This window comes from Accipiter gentilis, chromosome 15, assembly GCF_929443795.1.
Source record: "Accipiter gentilis chromosome 15, bAccGen1.1, whole genome shotgun sequence".
Classification (NCBI taxonomy): Eukaryota; Metazoa; Chordata; class Aves; order Accipitriformes; family Accipitridae; genus Astur; species Astur gentilis.
This window is the reverse complement of record NC_064894.1, coordinates 9,544,972-9,565,034: the sequence shown is the minus strand read 5'-3', so window position 1 is coordinate 9,565,034 and position 20,063 is coordinate 9,544,972. Positions and strand designations below refer to the sequence as shown.

Here is a 20,063-nt window from a genome sequence, read left to right as displayed (position 1 = left end):
TGGTTTGAACTGTATACGAATGGTATTACTTATTACTAGTGTTAATGATTTGCAGGTTGGATGGAGTCAGGTTAGAAAATGGAAAAATTAATGTTGTCAACAAGAAGAATGGGAACAAACCAAAGTTAAATCAGAAGAAATGGTAAACTTTTTAAATCAAGCTTCCTCTACCCCCACCATCTTCCTTTTATGTCATCTCTTTATCTGTTACGTGTAGGCTAAGGTTGATCAGCTGTATTTTAACTTCTGGGGTACACTTGTCTCTTTCACAGTAACTCATGTCTGGCAGTTCTCTGTAGATGCTTATAGACTGATCTATGAAGTAGTATTCTGGGATAGATTATGTATGGTATATTTTTGCTTCTTTTTGCTGTACATTAACACGTTCTGTGGATTAACAGTGTCATAGAATACTAATGACAAGAGAAGTATTGTGGGTAATCCAGTCAAAAGCAGTATGACTTTTGTATATATGCTTTCTGTGACAATAAGACGCTCTGTGGATTGGAAATGAGCAAATGTATAATATTTTATCTAATTAAGAAAATCTCTGGAATATATTTCAACAGAAAAATTCCTTATGTTTTTATCGGTGATGTTTGTTTTTTAATTCCATTGGTGTGATTGGGTTATTTATACCCAAAGGCTTGAATAGTCTACTTATGTAGTAAAAGCTACATTGCATAAAAGTAGCTTTTTCGAAGAATTTGGATTACTTCACTCTTAAAATGCGTTGTCAAAGCTTATAGTAGCTACTAATATAAAAAGAAATAACTAACATAGACCATTTAAGATTGACTAAAATTAGCCATAATTAATTTATTTGGTCATAGCAATTTTGAAACAGTAATTGACCGTGTTTTGAAGGAAGTACTTCATATGGAATTTTGAGTGCTCAACTTTGGGCAAAAAATGTCTCTCTTGAAACTATTGTGCCTGTACTTTTAGGTTCATTTTATATGATATTATTAAAGTTCAGGTGTGTTTTATTTTAAAGGATAAATCCTAACTTGCTAAAGTAAGCATGTAACTTGTAGAGTTTACAACTTGTAGCTCTTCTGAATAGTCATAGTTCTGATCCTATTAAATATCTTCTAGTTCGTACCTCTGCGATGTGACCCTGAAATCTTTAGATGGAAAGGAATTCCCGTGTCATAAGTGTGTACTTTGTGCAAGACTTGGTATGTGTGTGTATTTTTATATATATATAAAATATGAGTCATATTGTCTTTTTTAACTGAAATTTTCTTGCATCTTGAACTGAAATGCCTTTCTTTACAGATTATTTTCACAGCATGTTAAGCAGCTCATGGATTGAGGTAAGCTTGCCAATAAACATGTGTGGTGGCATGTTTTGTTGCATCAAATAAGAGACAGCTTTTCAGTTTTTCCTAGAATAACATTTCCTAAATACTGGGGAAAAGGAAAGGCTGGATGCTTGGATCCTGTTTGCAAGAAAAAAAAATAAAAATCCACATTTTGGTTACTCTATATTTGGACTATTGAGATTGTATATTAAATGAGTAATAAATGTCATAGTGTATATCAAATGAAATTAAAGTATTACTTTTGTTTTGAAGGTTTATTTTGAGCTAGTTCATGGATTTATAAAAGCTGCTGGACTGTTCTTATGGGATACTGCTTTGGATGAATTTTCATTTTCTTTCTGTAAAAGATCTTACAATTTAAATAGTATTCAATGTGGTATAGATTTTCATATATACTGTGTGAAAGATACAGCAGAATCAAGAGTCTATGTGTAGAATCTCTAGTTGACTTTTACTGTTAATGAAATAAAGGATATCAAGGACTATTCCATTTACCAGCTGCTGCTTCAAAAGGTGTAGATCTTTTATTTGTCTTGGTTCCTATTTGTTAGCTGTATGTCAATGCCCTGGTTGTTCCTGGACACAGTAATTTCACAAAATGACTCTGTTTAAGTATCTGAATACTATTGATAATGCTTGTTGAAAGAGAGGAAAGGTGTAGATGGAGAAGCATTTTTCAGAGATTGAAAGCTGAAGCAGTGTGCAAGAGTTTTCTCAACTTTCATAGCTTTTTGGCAGGATGTACATCTAAGAACCTGACAAAGTACTGGCAGTACTTTACTACATAAGTTCTCTTCTGCTGTGTAACAGAACTTCACCTGTTCTCTAAGTTACTGTGCTGCCTTTTCCTCAGTCATCCCTGAGGAAACATATCCAAAACACTGAGAGACAAGTGAGGATTTTTCTTTTTGGTGTTGAATGTCCATTTGTGTAGTTGATTTCTATATCAGTTGTACGTAGTTCGAAAGTTATCTATTATTTCTTAAGTAAATCTAAACCATCCTAAATTCATAAGTAAATATTTTGTGAATCGAGTGCTCTAGATGTTGTATAAAAGTCTTAATCTCTGTAAGAGGTTATTAAACTTTAGACGGGAAATATGTTAGTACCAGCAGCATGTTCTAAAGCAAAAGAAATGTTTTTGTATAAAGCTTTGCTTCACTACCACCTGAAATAAACCAAAGTTGTTAAGCAGTGATGTTGCCTGAACATGAATGGTGACAATGACATGGTTTAATGGCTAATGTTTGCTCATACAAAAGCTTTGCCTTAATGGTTAAGATGGTTCTTCAAGTGGAGGATTTGCTGAGGACCTTGTTTTCTGAGGGATTAACAGTAATGGCTACTTTCATTTTATTCTTGCATGAGAACTTGTGATTTCACTCCATCTTTTACCTTGAAAGGAAAGCAGTTCAGTACTTGCATAGGGGATTCCTGTCATTCTACTTTTAGACAATTGTGGATAAAGTATTATAACCAAGGAGGATTGTTAGAGAAGATGGTCAAACTAATGAAACGCTGAACTATTTCATGGATATGTATTCAGAATTTTGGGTAGATTTTAATTGCTCTGCTACAATCAATTCTTAATTGAAGAACTTGAACAGATTTTATGCAAATGCTTAAATAATTGTTTAACTTTGAAAATGTGACCCTCAGTCTAAGTCATTTGCTAAATATAATTGCTGTCTTAATTTTGTATTTTATTCCCAGTAGTCAGCTTCTTTTACTTTTTTTTTTTTTTTTTTTTTTTAATCCTTTTGCCTTTTAGGCTTCTTGTTGTTCAGCTCTGGAAATGCCAATCCATTCTGACATACTACAGATAATTGTAGATTACCTGTATACAGATGAAGCTCTTGCGATAAAAGGTGCCATTAATATATTTTCAACTCAACTGTAGCTCCTGCAACTTTTATATTTTTAAAATAGAAATTCAATACTTAATATGTTTTTGTTGAAGTTCTATGTAGAAAATCTAATTTTTTGTAACTCTTGCTTTAGATTTTGAGGTGATAGCTGTACTCCAGGTCTTTTTGTACCTTTTCTTTAGTTTGTCAAACTGCAGTTTTCCTTTTCCCTCCTTCTCTTGCTTCAAAAAAATGACTGTTTGTGCTCTTCTAAGCTATTCCTTGTGCTGTGAAAATCCTGTCAAAATTTGCAAAGACATTACATTTGTCCTTTGGTAAATTTTCATTGAATCTGTATGTGTTATAGTTGCTTTTGACTTGCCCACAGTGTTTACATGATGCTTTGTTTTCCAGATTCTCAAAATGTGGAATTCATATGTAATGTTCTTGTGGTAGCAGACCAACTTCTTATATCCAGACTCAAAGAAATCTGTGAAGTAGCCATTGCAGAAAAACGTGAGTTCTTCTGCTTGTATTATAAAGTGTTAAAGAATAAAAAATGCTTTTTTTTAGATGTTAATGTTCTTGCCTATTTCAGCACAGAATTATTTGCTTATATTCCTTTGGTCTGATGACCGTTTGCTGTTCATTGCATCGCTGTTAACAGTTGCTTCTTTAGTTTGGGTGATGTTCTAGATTAGCATGATCTTTCATTCCTTATGCATCATTGTCTTCCTCTCATGCTCTTTAATAGAAGGGGAAAAAAAGTAAATAAAGCAAAAAGCAAAAAAAAATATAAAAAATCCAAACCCACTACAACAAAGAAACCAAACTTTTATAAAACCTTTATTTCATGGAATGTAAACCTCTTGTGTTTAAAACATGATAAAATGAATTCTGTGGTTTTTTTCTGTCCTTGTATTTAGTTCTACTAGTTCTTTTGCTGTTTGTTTGGCACAGTGCTATTTCTATATGGCTATGAAGATCTGCCTCTTCTAGAAAACACTAATAATTGTTGCTTAGCTTGATACAAGAAGTTAGCATACAATTTTTCCTTGGCATTTCATAGTGACTTCCATTTTTTTTTTTCTCTCTCTCTCTCCCCTGCCCACTTCCCTTTCACCACCTTTTTTTTATCTTTCTCTCTGCTAAAGGAACATTTAGAGCTTTAAGAACTGTTTCTGCTGTATATGAAACTTGCTATTTTTCTTTTTCCCCTTTGATTTGGACTGCTGAGTTTCAATATATTGAAACTGATACGTTTGTAGGTAGGGCCTTTCTATTTTTGTGAAGCAGCTGTTGCATTCAAGCTGCTACAGAGTTATGTGGAGCTTGCTTTAGTTTGTGGCCATTTGAGCGTTAGCATTTTTTTCCAGGAATGGAGAAGCATATCGTATGTTTCAATAACTAGATCATGCTGTGCAATAAGTCTTAAAAACTGCTCCATGATACTGCAGCACGTTGTCCAATTTGGTTTGTTCTGTTTCTTCTTTGCAGTTACTTTAAAGAATGCTGCCGAGCTGTTGGAGTTCTCAGCAATGTATAATGCTGAACAGTTAAAACTGTCCTGCTTGCAGTTCATAGGACTCAATATGGCAGCTTTGCTTGAAGCAAGGTAAGGAGGAATTCAAACATCCCAAAAAGGCAAAAGGGTTGGAAGAACCAATATGAGCAATTAAATGTTAAAATGCAACTGAATGCTGCTAGTTTAAAGGGAGACTTGGTTTTGACAAACGGAGAAACTCCTTAAATAACTGTACATACTGTACCAGTTCTATAGTACAAAACTCTATGTTACAATCTGGCGCAAAGAGCCTGAATTAAGGGGAAAAACCTCTCTTGGCTTCGGTGGGCTTTGACATTAGGCCTAATCTTGTTCATATTTTTTAAAATTGTTTTTGAAGTTGCATAAAACAGCTGTGGGTTTTTTGTTGGTTTCTTTTTTCTTTCCTTTTTTTTTGTTTGTTTGGGTTTTTTTAAGCATCATAGTTACTATGCAAATTGAATTTATTTTAAGTAGGTTTATTACAGCTGGTGGAGTTTCCAGAGAGGATGGACCTGCCTTCTGGTAGTCTCTTTGCTTTACATGTCTGCAGTGAGGGCTGAACAAATTAATTAATTACCCTTGCTTTCCACAATGATTCAGCTAGGTTTCTAAGAAGTTGAACATGTTCTCTGGTCTTTCTTCTCTTGATGGTTTTGGACAGGGCTTCAAGTTGCTTCCAGAGTACAGGTCATCTCAGAGCAAGCCTTATCAGCACTGATTAAACTTCTTTTCTAGCAAAGACTTTAAAAAACCACACCCAAACCCCAACCAACCAAAACCCCCTGCATCTCTGTTATTGGTCCACTCTGTCTACTCCTAGCCTTTTTATCATGCTTCCTTTTACCTACAGAGGTTTTTAGAGGTCTGAACCAGTTCAGAATGCCAGAACATCATTGCTATGTCACACAACCACTCTGCTTGTACCACAGACACAGGGTTTCATTCATATTGGCCATTTTCCTCTTTCCTTGTATAAACATTTTAAGCTTTGACTTTGGAGAGAAGGGTAAAAATCTCCTAACATTGTCTTAAGTATTATTCTGAATTCAGGTTTGTTTCATCTTAAGCCTGGAAAGGACATGAAACATTCTTAGTACACTTAAGACACTATCTGCGTTTTAGTGAAAATCTGAAAATGTCATTACTGGGTAGCAAGACTTTCCATGTGAGACACCTGAGACAGATAGAACTTTTATCTGTGACAGCTTTGTGCAAGGAGAGCTGCTCACATGGGCAAGATAGTTCTGTTGAGTAAAGTTTGTTGCTGTACTATTATTTTTTTGGCATAAATGTCAATGTCAAGGAATGTTGTGGCTGAGTTATAGAAGAATTTGCATAGACTTGGAGTGTTAGATGTATGTCAGGAAGACTTGAAAGTATTTAGAAATAGGTAAACTAATGACCAGTTCATGGTAACTTAACTATATAGGTCTGTATTGGCTGTGGCCTTAAGTAAAGGTAGGCTGTCTGGAAAGGTTGTGGGTTTAATCCTGCCTTACAAGGGCATTGACTAGTTTATATTTTGTGTTCGTTTTCTTCCTTCTGACTCTGGGACCACCGTGAATAGGCAGTAATGCCTGTATGTGAGATTCATCTAAAATGTTCATTTGAATTTTTCATTAATGTGATGGCTTTGGTTTTTTTTAAGCTGGTAAGATAAACTTGTTTTATGTTTCTTTTTTTTTTTTTTTTTTTAAGGACTCTGGATGTCTTAAGTGATGAAGTTGTAAAGGATCTTTCTGTTTATTACAGGAAAATGGTAAGTTGTACAACTTGAGTATAAGATGATTAGGTTTAAAATAAGAACAGAGGAGTAATAAATACATACCTGCAGGGTCTGTAGATGACAGGCTGAATGTAGAACATCTGACTCAAAAGCTAAGGTTAGCTGCTGCTATTACCAATCTCATGGAGCTCATATTTCATTATTCACTATCCACTGCTGCAACATTATTGTGTCCTTTAAATTAATTAATTATACATATTAAACGTATTAATGTTCTGTAATTAACAATTGTTGCATGAAAAAACATAAGAAAAACCTATGGAAAATAGCGTATGTTACTTAGAAGAAAGTAAATTAGGTTACTCCAGTGTAAAGTTCAGGGTGATCATATAGATCTTAAAAGCAGTAAGAAAAATAATGTGAAAGTTGAACTCTAATGGAAAGGGGAAAACCAAGGCACATTATAATCCAGTATTATTTAACTGTACAGTAGTTTTTGCAAAACCTGTAAGCATTGTTTTGTCCGGAGTTATAGGCAGCTGAAATTCTCCTTCTGTTTTGCTTAAAGATGTAACTTAACTATTTAACCAACTTATAAACTTAATTACTTGATCTGTAGAAGTGTTTTAAATGACAGTCAGTTTTGATCTTTTTACAAGAGATCATACATTTGCTAGCATACAACTCAAGAGAAACTTAGTGTAACGTCTTTTACAACTACAGATTCCAGCCATGGTCAGGAGAGTAATTACCCCATATCCAGATGGACCTGACATAAGTTCTTTTGAGCCTGAAGATGGAGAGAACTTTGTCTTTTTAAGGGAAGAAATGAATACAGAACAAAATTCTCAGTAAGTATCTATTTTTCATCAGCATTTTCTACTAGGTGAGCTGTATATGGTATTTATCCCCCTTTGGATGGTGCCTGACTCTCTTTGGGTGCAGAATGGAAATATTAAGAAATAGGAGAAATGGAGATTTCAAAGACCATTACCAGTTCCCTTAAGTATTTTAAAATGTTACAGAACTGCAGTGGAGCACTTTTTTCAGTTTGTAAGTAGCATGTGAGTAAAGGTAGCAAAACAAGCATTCGCAGTAATGTTTGGCAGTTGCGCATGTGATGAGAGTACTTGTGTATGTATGAGACCAACTGTGGAGTTCATTGAACTTCACTGAATTAGAAGAAATCAAAAGATTAAAAAACAGACTTTAAGGTACTAAAGATCTGTCTGGAAAAATTGTGATAATCTAAATTTCTTAATATTAACAGAATTGTCATGCAAAATACGAAGTTTTGTAGCATGAGTTTTTAATTTGTCAGTTTAAAGTGGCTATTTTGTGGCTGTAGAATAACAAAACCTGTGTTTAAGAGGTGGTAGAAAATGTGATCCAAACAACTGTAGATCAGGTAGTTCAGCCTTGGTGGTTTTGTGGACTTCTGTTATTCTGTCTTTGAATATTTGTTCTGAAGACATAGAGGTGAGAGCAATAGAATCTGTAAAGTCATACCAGACTAACTTAATATGCTGCTTCTCTCTGAAGAGCAAGTAATAAAATTAAACTGGGTTTTTTTGGTACAGTTTTTAAACTGGAGAAATTGACTATGACATCACAACTATGAAAAGCTAATTTGATAAGATGACTTGTTAACATGCTTCCAAATAATGAAATAAGATGTCACTGTGCAGATTAGACCTCACCTGTGGTATTGTGTACTGTTCTGACCACTTGTGTTAAGAAAAGTTGTGGTAAATGAACTAGTACATGTAGATCAGGGGAACTGAGAGGCTATTTGGTATTAGACTTCAAGCCTTTCAGTGTTTTTAAAGGCTAGACGATAGCCTTTAGAGTATAGGGCAGTCCAAGGATTAAAAAACCCCTCAAGCATCGTAAGGTTACAGAATTGATGCAGGAATGGATAAGTACGTATATAGTTATTCCACGAAAAGCTTCTCAAAGAGGCTTTTTGAAATAATTCTGAATTTCTAGTAGTTTTATTAAAATGAATGATGCCTTTTATTTGATTCCACTCTTCCTAATATCATATATAGGAACATGTGACATTTTGGTGACATGACCATATACCTGCTTTATTGTAGAAGTGGTATTATCTTGGTGACAGTATTTGTGTTGAGGAAAAGTGAGACCAACTGTAGACTTTATTGAACTTCACTAATTTAGGAGAAATCAAGAGAGAAGAATGTGGAGACTTGAGTGTAGTTTGCTTTATGTCAGTTGCTGTGATGTGTAGCAGGTTTAATCTCACCTAGGTGGCAGTGCCAGCCTATGCAGCTGCTGTATCTTCCACTGTCTCAGCAGAAGTCTTAGTGCAGTGTACTAGACCAGAGACTAGATCTAGATTGGAAAGAACTTTTTCTCTTCCTCCTAGATTGTTCCCCCCCCACCCCCCAATTAGTTTACTATATAGTTGTGCCAGTGCATAAGCAGAGCAGGAACAAGCAGCTAGTGACAGCTGGTGGGACCAGGTATTACTGCTTGAAGTATTGCTGCTGCTGCTGACTGAAAAACTTGACATTGACACTGATAGTTCTAAGGTTCAATTTCTTTGGCTTTAATCCATCTTGGTTGTTTGTTTTTTGTGTTGTTGGGTTTTTTTTGGTTTTTTTTTTGTTTTTTTAATAGGGAAGCCCTTTTCAAAAGAGCAAAAACTAAGGCAAAAAAGAAGCCACGAAAACGGTCCGACAGCTCTGGAGGATATAATCTATCAGATATTATTCAGAGTCCAGCCTCTACAGGTCAGTGGGAAAGAGGTTCCTTTCAGGTATCAAAACAGAACATAAAGTTTAATATGCAATGCAATGAGATGTCTATACTTCAATAAGGATATCTTGCAAAGATTATTTCTTTTCTAGTGAACACCATAACTGAATTTGAATAGTGGATTCTTAAGATTAAGTTTTGTTTGAAGGGATCTTTGTCATATTAAGCTTGTGCCCAAAGTTCAGATTCTGTAAAAGCATGTATTTTATCAAATAAAATTAACGGACACTTTCCCATGTGTTTTTAATAGTGGAATATTCTGCTAAGGTGTGTTTTTGGTTTTTGGTGTTTTTTTTTTTCTTGAATAGAAAAAATAAATTAGTCACTTTTTACTGAAAAGGTGGTAGAAGCCTTCATTTTCAATAGAAAAATCTCAGTGTTACTTCCTAAAACTGTATATTGTGAGACAGAGAAAGAAAACTGGGAGTAATCTTACTTTGAAAAAAATATTTAAGGTAGTCTTAAATTTGCTTATACTTACTACAGTCTAGTATACTAGACTAGGTAAACTTCTGGTTATTTTGTATTCATCATATAGAGTGATGCGGTTTTTAAGCATCATTTAGTCCGGCTCTCATGATTTAATAGTTCTACTCTTTTCTTATTTCTTAGGCTCAGTAAAACTGCATAAAACTAACTCTGTAGAATCACTTCCAGAACTGTTAACATCTGACTCTGAAGGTAGTTACGCAGGAGTGGGCAGCCCCAGAGACTTGCAGTCCCCTGACTTCACAAAAGGATTTCATCCAGAGAGGACTGAGGTTGGATTTCTTTGTTCCTATCAATTTATTCATTTGTGTTTATCTAGCCCATCAAAAGCAGAGTTCGTATTTTGGAGTGTTTCTGAGAAGCTGTTGTCCTTAAAATGGTGTAGACAACATTAAGTAGTTATGGTTTGTCTGATAAAGTAAACAAAAATGAATATTGCTTATTACATCTTCTAAGGGTAATTTATTCACGTGGTACCATAGTGAAAATTTTTGTGTGCTGTAGTGTCCAGAAAATTTCAAATTGAAAGAGTAATTACATAAGGTCTCCATCTACTTCATTTAAAACGCAAAGCAAATCTGAAGTTCAGAGCCAAAAACTGAAAACAGAAGCCAAAAAAACTCCAGGAAAATCCTGCTGTTCTTCGACTATTGTAGTTGGAAAGAAGTACAGTCCAGGATAACTGAGCCATAACTGGCAAAGAGAAATAAATTTGAGAGAATCATGCCTGTGTTAAGTGTTAAAGCTTTAGAAGTGAACATCTCGGAGTGAATTTTCCACTACCAAGATGAATATTTGGACTTAAATGATTCAGGGTGAAGTGAGGAGTTAAACAAAAAAAAAAGGTACAAATATCAGCAGACTGATCAGGCATTCACTACATTATTGCTATTCTGAGGAATCCTTTAAAATCTTTTCACTTACATGTGTCATTCAAGTTGCTTGTAGCATCACTCTTTTTTTTTTTTTTTTTTTTTCCTAAGTGAAAAAACGTGAGAATATTTATTCTACATTTTTCTGTCTTTTTTTTTAGATGAAGGACAAAGCATGCAGTCAGGGTATGAAACCCTCTCAACCTAACAAGGAGATGATGAAGTCATACAAGGGATCATCAGCATTGACACAGTCTGTTCCACAGTCCATTCCCAGTGCCAAAACCAACTCTGCAAGCTCTCCCAATTGGGTAGCAACCAGTTTCAGGTGGAGTAATTGTTGTGGTGCCTGCCTAACTTACAATCACTTGGTAGTGAATGCTAGTAATATTCTTTTCAGGCTAAAAAGTTATCTGCTCTTCAAAATGATCACGCATTACCCGATATGTGAATTAAAGATTTTGCTATTTAATAAAACTGGTACATTTTTTAATTATTCTTTAAGAAAAGCAATTGCTAGATAGATTTATTTTTTTTTTAGTTTTGTTTTTTTTTAAAGTGCTACCAGAATACGTGATAGTTTCTAGTGGAATCAGACCGTGCTTGAAGGTGTTAGAAGCACCATTGTACTTGGACATTTTTAAGGCATGCCTGGAGACTTAAACGGTCTGTGCAAATCAACACCACAGGTTTAACTTATACAGTAATAAAAAAATGATTATTAATTTTTATCTGTAGCCGTATCTGCATATGAAAAAGGAGCAGTACTGTGATAGACTGAAGCTCTGTCTTGCCTGGTGTCCTGTCTGAGAGAGTTGTTAATAAAGGTTGAATAGAGAAGAGTTTAAGGATTTAGGGAATCATATAGCAATAATTTCTCACAATCTTCCCAGGCTCTATTGGTTTGTGGCTGATGGGCTTTGTTAATACAGGTGATACAGCTGTAGAAATTAAAAGTTGCATCTCTGAAGTATATTGTTTGGTGAGCAAGGTCCATTAGGAATCTGTGTTTTGTCTCACTACGTATTTGTGCAAGCCAAGTCTATGCAGAGAGGGTAACACATCCCACAACCAATTCTTTAGTTTATAGACTAGTTGGAAGAAGCTCCACCTTCATCTGTTATCTTAGAGTTCTTTTTGAATATTTTTTTAGGGGATTGCATGGAAGGGGAACAAATGAAACCATAGGACTTTGTCATTATGTCACTGTGCCTTTATGGGTTTCTCTTGTATTCTTTCTTTACTTTTTCTAGTATTGCTGCTATGTCAAGAAATAGCAGGCAGCACTGTTATGTAGAATGTCTAAAGGATTGATACTGTAGTGTATTTGGCTGAACTACTGTGGAGGAGAAGTGGCGACAGGATTTGATGTGACCTCCCAGTGGTTAATTCACTAGTTTTTCTATGACAGTTGGGTTTATGTGGGGAGGGACAGAGGGAGTCCTGCTTATATTTTATTTCAAAACCTGTCCTTGAATGTAGTTGTAACACAGCTTAGTTTGCAAATGCCTTGTAAGTACACAGGTTTTAATTTATAGTTTTTATGTAAAGCCTGGAAATGTCTGGATTTAATTCATGTTCATTTCTGTGGAAGTTTAAAATTAGGTCATTTATGAAAACAAAACTGATTCCTAAAGTTTGAGAATGTTACTGGCATTTCTATAGAGCTCTAATTTTGCAAAGAGTGTTCTGTTTCCCATGTGAAATAATTTTAGTCCTGTTCTTCAAAGGAAGATCTAATTCAACCTTCATGAAAGAGCTGTGAGCGATGCCTCTCTAACACTTAGCATGAACAGTTGACTACTAAATAAGTATCTTGGATTTAGGTATCTAATTTTTTTAAAGTAATCATAGTTCACATCTTTTTGTTTCATAGTATAATGAGTCTTTAAAAGTATTTTTATAGTGTGCTCTTAAATATGTATATATTTATAAAAGTTTTGTCAGAAACATTCTATTTGAGGTTTGCCATAATTGAGGAAACAGACATAAATTATACATCCGGTTACCAACCTTATGTATGATTTAGAGGATTTCAGTGAAGGCTGGAGCTGTGGAATGTAAGTAAAAATGAGTGCCTTGTAAGGTAACTTTTTATTTTTCATTTAGCCCTGCCAGCCCTCCTGCTATGGATCTAAGAACCATCATGGAAATTGAAGAAAGTATGCAGAAATGTGGAACCATGCCAAAGGCAAATTCAGGGTTGGTAAAAAACCAAAATCTATAAAAGAAAAGTGTGATAGACCAGGCTATTATGAATTTACTTAGTGGTTCAGGCAGTTCAGAGTTTAAAAAAAGCAGGAGAGAAGTTGTCCTATTTGTTTTTGAACAGCTTTGTTTAGTTCAGTTCATTATGGTGTTTTTCTGCCAGCATACAGAATTTATCCCTTCATTTTACTGTAGTCTTGTTTGGTCCACTACTGCAAAAACATGTCTTAGCTGTTGAAATGTGAACTAAAGAGCTAGTAAATGAGTATCTTAAATCAGTGGCCTGCTGAGCTTTCCAATTTACAGCCAAAAAGAATTAATTCTTGTCCCTAGCACTTCAGAAATTACTTGTGGACCACTACTGTAATTGATCCTGAAGTTTGTTTCTTGTCTCGCATTCTCTGAAAATCCACAGCACCCATGTGTTATATTAACAATTTTTCCTCAGACAGAAGCAAGTGTGGCTCTTGCTTGGAGAAGCATCCCAAAGCACAGGGAGATAAATGTACTTTTTCAGGAGGCAGTGGATTAAGCCTAGTGTTTCGTAACTGGCAAGGTATAGGAAGAAAACTGGAGATGACTTTCATGACCTTTGAAGTGTGGCATTCTTGTAAAAGAGAGCTAGGACAGTAGTCCTGGAGCCTAGTAAAAGGTTGCTGGTTAGGTAGATTCAGAAGCTGTGAACAAAACAGCCAAAGCTGAGGAATCCAAATAACTTAGAAAACAAGTTATTACAAATAGAAAAAATGGCTATATGCTGTTGTAGACATTTTTTATGCATCAATATTTTTGATTTAAGGGAGCTAAGCTTCTAACGGTCTCTAAAAAGTCACAAAATTAGAAAATAGTCTTCATCTGGTGGTAGTCCATCTCTTTTAGAGGCTTGATTCCTACTCTGCATGTTTTCGTTTGTAGACATCTATGGAAAGAATAGTTCTATGATGCTTTTCTTTCTGTTACTCTTTATATTCATTGATCCTCCTTTTGCTCCCTAGCCATCTGACCACTCCCCTCCACCTATACTCCACTTTTGGCACTCTAGACAAAGTATTTTGATCGAGGAAAGAAGTATTTCTTAGTTTAATTTGCAAGATTAAAGGAGAGTCATCTCAAAGGACACTGATCTTGCATCTTCTCTCTGCAATATCACTTCACAGCAGAATGGTGTCTCATGGAATCAAGCTTTCTCAGAAGCAAAGAAAAATGATTGCCCTGGCAGCAAAAGATAATGGATCAGTAACTAGCAGCACGGAGCCTGCTACGCTAATAACCACACCGCCTCCACCTACAAAAGTTGCAAAACTAGGGAATGCATGGTATGTTACAAATCAAATATCACTTATTTTTCTTTGGAGGGTTTTTACATTGGATAGTCTCTTAGAAGCAGTTTCTTAAATAAAAATGGCCTAGGTTCTGTTCATTAAAAATACTAGCATCGAACTATTTGTATCTACATTTGATAGTAATCTAGAAATTCAAAGGGAGCAGGGAAATGCAGTGGTTGCAGTCTACCAGTTCTTTGAAACTTTGCTATAGTGTGTCAGAAGACTGCATCCCATCCGGTTCTTGCCTGCGTGTGATGTGGTATTTGCAGATGGTATCAAAGTGAAGTATAGAAAAAGAAGGCTGAGCACAAGCTCTGAAACTTAGTCAGGAAGAGGTTATTGAAAACCATTATTAATGCTGTTTTTTCTCTGTCAAAAACATAAAGAACAATGTTAGCCCTTCCTAACAGGGAGGGGAATGACTTTGGAGTAGAGCACAATTGACCAAAATTATAGATAACAAAGTTATCTACATGTCTAGGAGCTGGAGGGAGTGATGCGTGCTGCTAAGAATTCTTATGGTGGAAGGATGCATAATGGGTTTAAAATGACTTTTAATGCTGATTACACACAATTTAAATGTTGAAGTTAATATCACCGTATTGAATGGAAAAATGGTTATCATCTGGTCAATGAACTACATTTACAACAATGAATGTAATGAGGTGCTAGCCCGATTCATGCTTTGTTCTTCACATTTACAGTTGGTATTGGATGAAAGCATAAAGGCATAACTGTAGAAGTTGCAAGCTATGTAAATTTAATGTGTTTGTTTACTACAGAATAGATACCTACATGCATGGTCTTCACTTGAGGTAAATGTTGGGCAGTCCTCCCCCTTTCCCTGTTCAAGAAGATCTAGCCTTTTATTGCAGCTTGTTTCTGTATGGGTAGCCTAGAAGAACTGTGAGTCCATCTCCTCTGTCTAGAGCTTACTTGCTTGTGTTTCAGTGGGAGCAAAGCTTGCTGCATACCCACCACAGTTACTCTATTTTAAATGAAGTCTTTTTTAGACAATTTAGCTGTTTTAGACGCTATTGCAGCAGTTTTCCTTTTGTGTTGGATAGATTTAAAAGTAAAACAGGAGTCTGTCTTTAAAAGGATAGGTTGATTTTTCCACAATTAGAGCTGTATCCCTCGTCTGTCTTTTGGCTCTCTTTCCTTTGATCCTTTATATGAATTGATTGCTCCTTTCAGAAATAAGAGCAGTAAGCATCTGCTGGAATCTTTGCCTTTCTGCTACGTTCCTGTAAGTTCAAAACAAGACATGTAGCCTGTTAGCTATTTAATGAGTGTATGGAGAGGAAAAAAAAATCGCATCACTAGCTGGCTGAGGAAAAGGTGGGCTGCTTTCTGGCAGCAGTTGCTTCCTGAGAGGCGTTCTGTGTCAAAAGGTTTAGGGTAATAATCTAGAACTGCTTGCTTCTCTGCTCCATTTCATGTATCTGAGATTTCATCTTTCTTTTTTGGATGGATGCTATTATGATCAGCACCTTGAGTTTGAAGTGCCTTTAGATTTTTTTGAGATAGTTCTGTTGGTATGCTATTATTTTAGTGTATAGTAATAATGATAATATCCCAGAATGTAACAATGGTAAAATAGAGCTGGTGTTCAAAATATTTATCAGTAACTTATGGGAAAAACTGTGAGAGTACGTTGTAATCATCCCAAAATCATCCATTTTAAATCAGATAATAATTGATCCTAAAATGGCATTCTATTGCCAGTCATGACACCAGAACAAGCTTTGCTTCTCTAGTGGACACTATGCAGTACATTCAGCCTTATGGTTAAAGGGCTTTAGTATTTTACAAGGCCTGTCAAGGATCATGTCAGTCTGATCTGAAATGGGCAGTCGCTTGGTGAATTCAAGGTAGCGTGGCATGATGTGTTCTTCAAGTAGTGATTCTGATGGTGATGGCTGGGATTACTCCAAGGGTTAGTGAAAGTAGGGACAAGAAATCTTCTCTGTAGGCGTCTGCTGATTGGGTTGATTACAACTAAAAAAAAGTTACATGCCATGTATTTCTAGTGTCCAGCTTACAAGCTATAGAGGTATGTTACTACAGTAGTTATTTACAAAAATGAACTGCCTAAGATCACCTGGTTTTAAAAATATCCAGCACACAATATTTCAAGTGAATCTAAGAAAAGGTTGAATTCTTTTGTTTTGATTTATACAAGCAGGACTTAAATATCTGTTTTCTCAGTTTTTCAACCATGTACACCTGATACCAAAATGTGGGGTCTCCTTTACTCCTCCAGCCCCCAAAAACTATTCTGATACAACACTGAGCAAAGCCCACAATTTTGCCTTAAAGAGGAAATAGAATGAGTTGCTTTGCACCTAAGGATTCAGACTCTACCTGACCTCTGAACTGTAATTGGGACCTTCACAAAAGGAGAAACAAGGTTTGCAAGATTTGTCTTCTGAATTCTAATGAGTGGATGAATTTCAGAATCCTTAACTCTGATCCTCTCAAATGCTCCAAAGAACACGCTACCTGCTTTATACAGCTGATACTGCAGGTCAGGCAGCAAGTTTGTTATTTGGCTTAGCTAATGGAGGTGTCAGAGGGCAATTACAGCCCTGAGGCTTAAAATGTACTGGAAGAAACTGAAGGTGAAATTAGATGGTGACCAATACAGGAAATACTGAGTTATGCTATCCTTTATTATGTTAAAGAAAAAATAAATGAAAAAAAAATATCCATCTACTGTTTTTAATCTTACTACGAATGTTATAATTATGCATAAACAGTATGTAACCTAACATCTACAGTGACGATGTACACAGTCTTACATGAACAAATCACACAGGCTCATCCACATACTAATGTACACGTTGTTACAAACCCACCACCTTTTTTCCCATCAGTGACTCGGTGTGAGAGCACCAGGGAAGCCATGCTCTTGTGCGTTACCCGATGGGTGACTCGGAGGGGTGTCCGTGCTGATGAGGGTGAACAGCAGCAGCTGGCCAGGGGTGCTGCTAATGAGGTGGACCGGGGCCTGTGTGAGTCAGTCCTTTTCCTCGGGCACCCAGCAAAGTCAGGGGCCTTTCTGTGAGCAGTGGTCACAAGGAGGTCTTCTCTGGAGTCTTCAAATGAACTCCCCCGTATGTGCCATGCCGTGGCTTGGGCTGATGCTAGTGATTACTGGTGTAGGCATTTCATGGGTATTTTCAACCAGTCATCTTAAATATCATCAGTTAATTTCCTTTTTTGTTTTACTAGCCATTTTCAAGCTGCAGTTTTATATATTTTTCTCTGTCAGACTTTGGGTATCAAGGGAAGGGGCTATGAGAACTCCTTCACAGGAGGATATTTGTATAGGGCATCTATCTTTCTCCAGCCTGGGCTTTCCCTTCTCCCCTTCATACACAACTTTTAGATACAACAAAGCCTGAAGTAGGTTTTGAAGGACATTGCATAGCTTACCTAGTTATCTGGGCTTCTTCAGAAGTGGTTTTTGTTAGTTCCTGACGTCTATTCTTTACTGTAAGATAAATGACTCTTTAGAAGTACTTGTACTGGCTGACTGAAGCACACAAGCTAGATGCCTCTAGTTGAATGACTGACTTGTTAATACAGGAAGTAAGGTATTAAGAGAAGCTCTGATAAAAGGCATATAAAAATACGGGGCATAACTTCCTTGATCTGACATCTGAATAGTTTGACTGTTCATGCTATTCATCCATTCTCTGATAGATAACTCTTTACCTATTGGGTGCTGTTTAATTTTAAACTAGCAACTGCCTACGACCTGTTCCTTGCATTTAAAAAGCAAGTATGGACTGATTTTTTGAATATGCTTAGCTAACTGTCTCCAGAAAATACATTGTGCTCTTAAGGTTCTGATTAAACAGTTTTTGAAAGTAGCTGGGCTCTACTGTGTTACACAAACCATCTTAAGCGAAAAGGCCAGGATATACTTTAGGAGGATGGAATCCAATCTAATGCTTATGTGGTCACCATGCATGATTCTGTACGTTCCTCTGCAGTGTTCCTCTGGCTGCTGATCTGGAAAATGCTGGTAGCTCAAGAGTTCAAGCAAAGAACCAGTGGGGGTATATGAATATTTAAAAGTATGCCTAGCTGTTGGAAGAGAGCATTTGTTGAATAAACTTTAAGCTGCTTTAGGCAAGCCATCAATTATTTGATTGCCCCTGCTAGTCGTTCAAAGTATTTTTGTATATAAGGTAGAATGGTAAGTGTTACTCATCTGTTCTAATACTATATTTGCAAAGTTATATTCAGTAAATTCACAGTGGTCTGTTAGAGTGCATTTGGCAATAGATTGAGCTTTCCACACATGCAATATAGTCAAAGCCTTAGAATGTGTGTTCCAGTGAAATAAGATATTCATCTTGGATGTACAATGAGCACAGTTGCCAGAAGGGTGTGGGACCTTCTGGCTCTTTTTTGGTTGACTAAAAGACAGAGTCTTATCATATACAACGTCCTACCTTTTCCACCAAAAGAAAGCCCCAGTTTCATAGTTTTGGGGAGAATGAACCTATGTTTCCTCCTTCAAAGAAAAGTGGAAATTAGAAAGGGGGTGGAGGGGAATCACACTAGTAATACTTTGAGAGTATGTCATGCAAGAAGTTAAGTGTTAATTTTATTAGTTGTCCAAACCTAGTTTGATCGAGGGAGGGGGTTGGTTTTTGTTATTTGTTTTGGCTTTTTTTTTTTTTTTTTTTTTTTTTAGCTCAGGAGAGCCTATGGCTTTTCAAGAGTGGAGGCATAAAGGAATTTGAAGTCTCTTGAAAATTAACAGTTGTGTATTTCAATGTCTAGGTTGTCAGTCTGTCAGTATTCCAGCTTATACTGAAACATTAACAGCTGTTTTGGAACTTCATGCTTTGATGTTTTGCAGTTACAGCTTAGAGGAACATAGTCATATTCCACTTTTTTAAAAAAAAGATGTATAAATTAGTCTTTTCTAATGCTACAAATTAGATAGAAATGACAGTGTTTCAGGCAGGACAAGCTGAAATTTAGAGTTGTTACTGTTAGGAAAATTTGTACCAGTTTAAGCAAAACCATTTTAAGATACCGGTAATTGTTTTGGATAGGTTCACAGGCTGAGAATGATGCAGGGTTGGGTTTTTCGGGGAGGTTGTTTTGGGGTTTTGGGGATTTATTTTTTATTTTTTTTGGTGCTGTATTGCAAGTGGATCTGATTGCAGTACAGAATTTTCATGAAAATGGGTAGGCTACTTAAACTGTTAAAAGAAGCTTCTGTGACAGCAGATCCCAAGGGAACCATTTGTCTACTTGGTATAGTAAGTTTGGGGAAGTTCTGGTCAAACACTTGCCCAGACCCTTGTCTGCCAGCTGGTAGTAGAAACAGAGGATGTGCAAAATGACTCTCAGGCCCTGCACCTGGAGGTTCGCATTCTGCTTTTTATGTCTTCTAAGCTGCTCATGCAGTATTAAAAAAAACAAAACAAAACAAAAAACCAAAAAACCTTCCAAACTTAAGCTCAGGTGGTCTTGCATGGGGTTCAGACATCATATATAACTTTCAGATGCTTTTGTTGTAAGATTTCAGATACTATGTTGTAATGCTTTAAGTCCCTCATATTTGTTATCTGAAGTTGTATACAGCATAGATGTAGTTTGAAAGTCTTTGGTTTCAGATGCTTCTCTTATGGTAGCTGCACAAACAATTAGCATTGTGTAGAAAGCTTGTTTTACTTCAGTAGTGTTTATAATTGTTCTCTTATTTCTTTGAGTAGATAATGAGCAGAGCTATTCTTCCAATATGTATTTTATATATTTGACAATGAGTGGGACTACTATGCTTAGTAAAGTTATATGTAAGTGAATGTATGAAGAATTAATTCCAAAGTCTTGATGGATAAGGGAAAGACTAATGTAACTGCCTTGAATTCTTTAAATAAAAAGGCTTTTGGATTAGAAAGTGTTCAGA

The 20,063-nt window shown here is 36.0% G+C and overlaps 1 protein-coding gene across 6 annotated transcripts in view; it reads left to right on the top strand.

Annotated features, from left to right (window-relative positions):
* Positions 1 to 20,063, top strand: part of IBTK (inhibitor of Bruton tyrosine kinase) — a 61,679-nt gene that overhangs the window by 26,602 nt on the left and 15,014 nt on the right. For 3 of the 6 annotated variants that reach the window (XM_049817694.1, XM_049817692.1, XM_049817693.1), the window contains exons 13-25: positions 56 to 142; positions 1,099 to 1,181; positions 1,282 to 1,319; positions 3,100 to 3,196; positions 3,590 to 3,691; positions 4,673 to 4,790; positions 6,420 to 6,480; positions 7,171 to 7,298; positions 9,091 to 9,203; positions 9,841 to 9,989; positions 10,751 to 10,917; positions 12,699 to 12,791; positions 13,955 to 14,113. In XM_049817694.1, coding sequence (XP_049673651.1) covers positions 56 to 142; positions 1,099 to 1,181; positions 1,282 to 1,319; positions 3,100 to 3,196; positions 3,590 to 3,691; positions 4,673 to 4,790; positions 6,420 to 6,480; positions 7,171 to 7,298; positions 9,091 to 9,203; positions 9,841 to 9,989; positions 10,751 to 10,917; positions 12,699 to 12,791; positions 13,955 to 14,113 — 1,395 coding nt within the window. The remainder of the gene's footprint in view (positions 1 to 55; positions 143 to 1,098; positions 1,182 to 1,281; positions 1,320 to 3,099; positions 3,197 to 3,589; positions 3,692 to 4,672; positions 4,791 to 6,419; positions 6,481 to 7,170; positions 7,299 to 9,090; positions 9,204 to 9,840; positions 9,990 to 10,750; positions 10,918 to 12,698; positions 12,792 to 13,954; positions 14,114 to 20,063) is intronic. The other 3 variants (XM_049817697.1, XM_049817696.1, XM_049817695.1) reach the window with 2 other exon arrangements.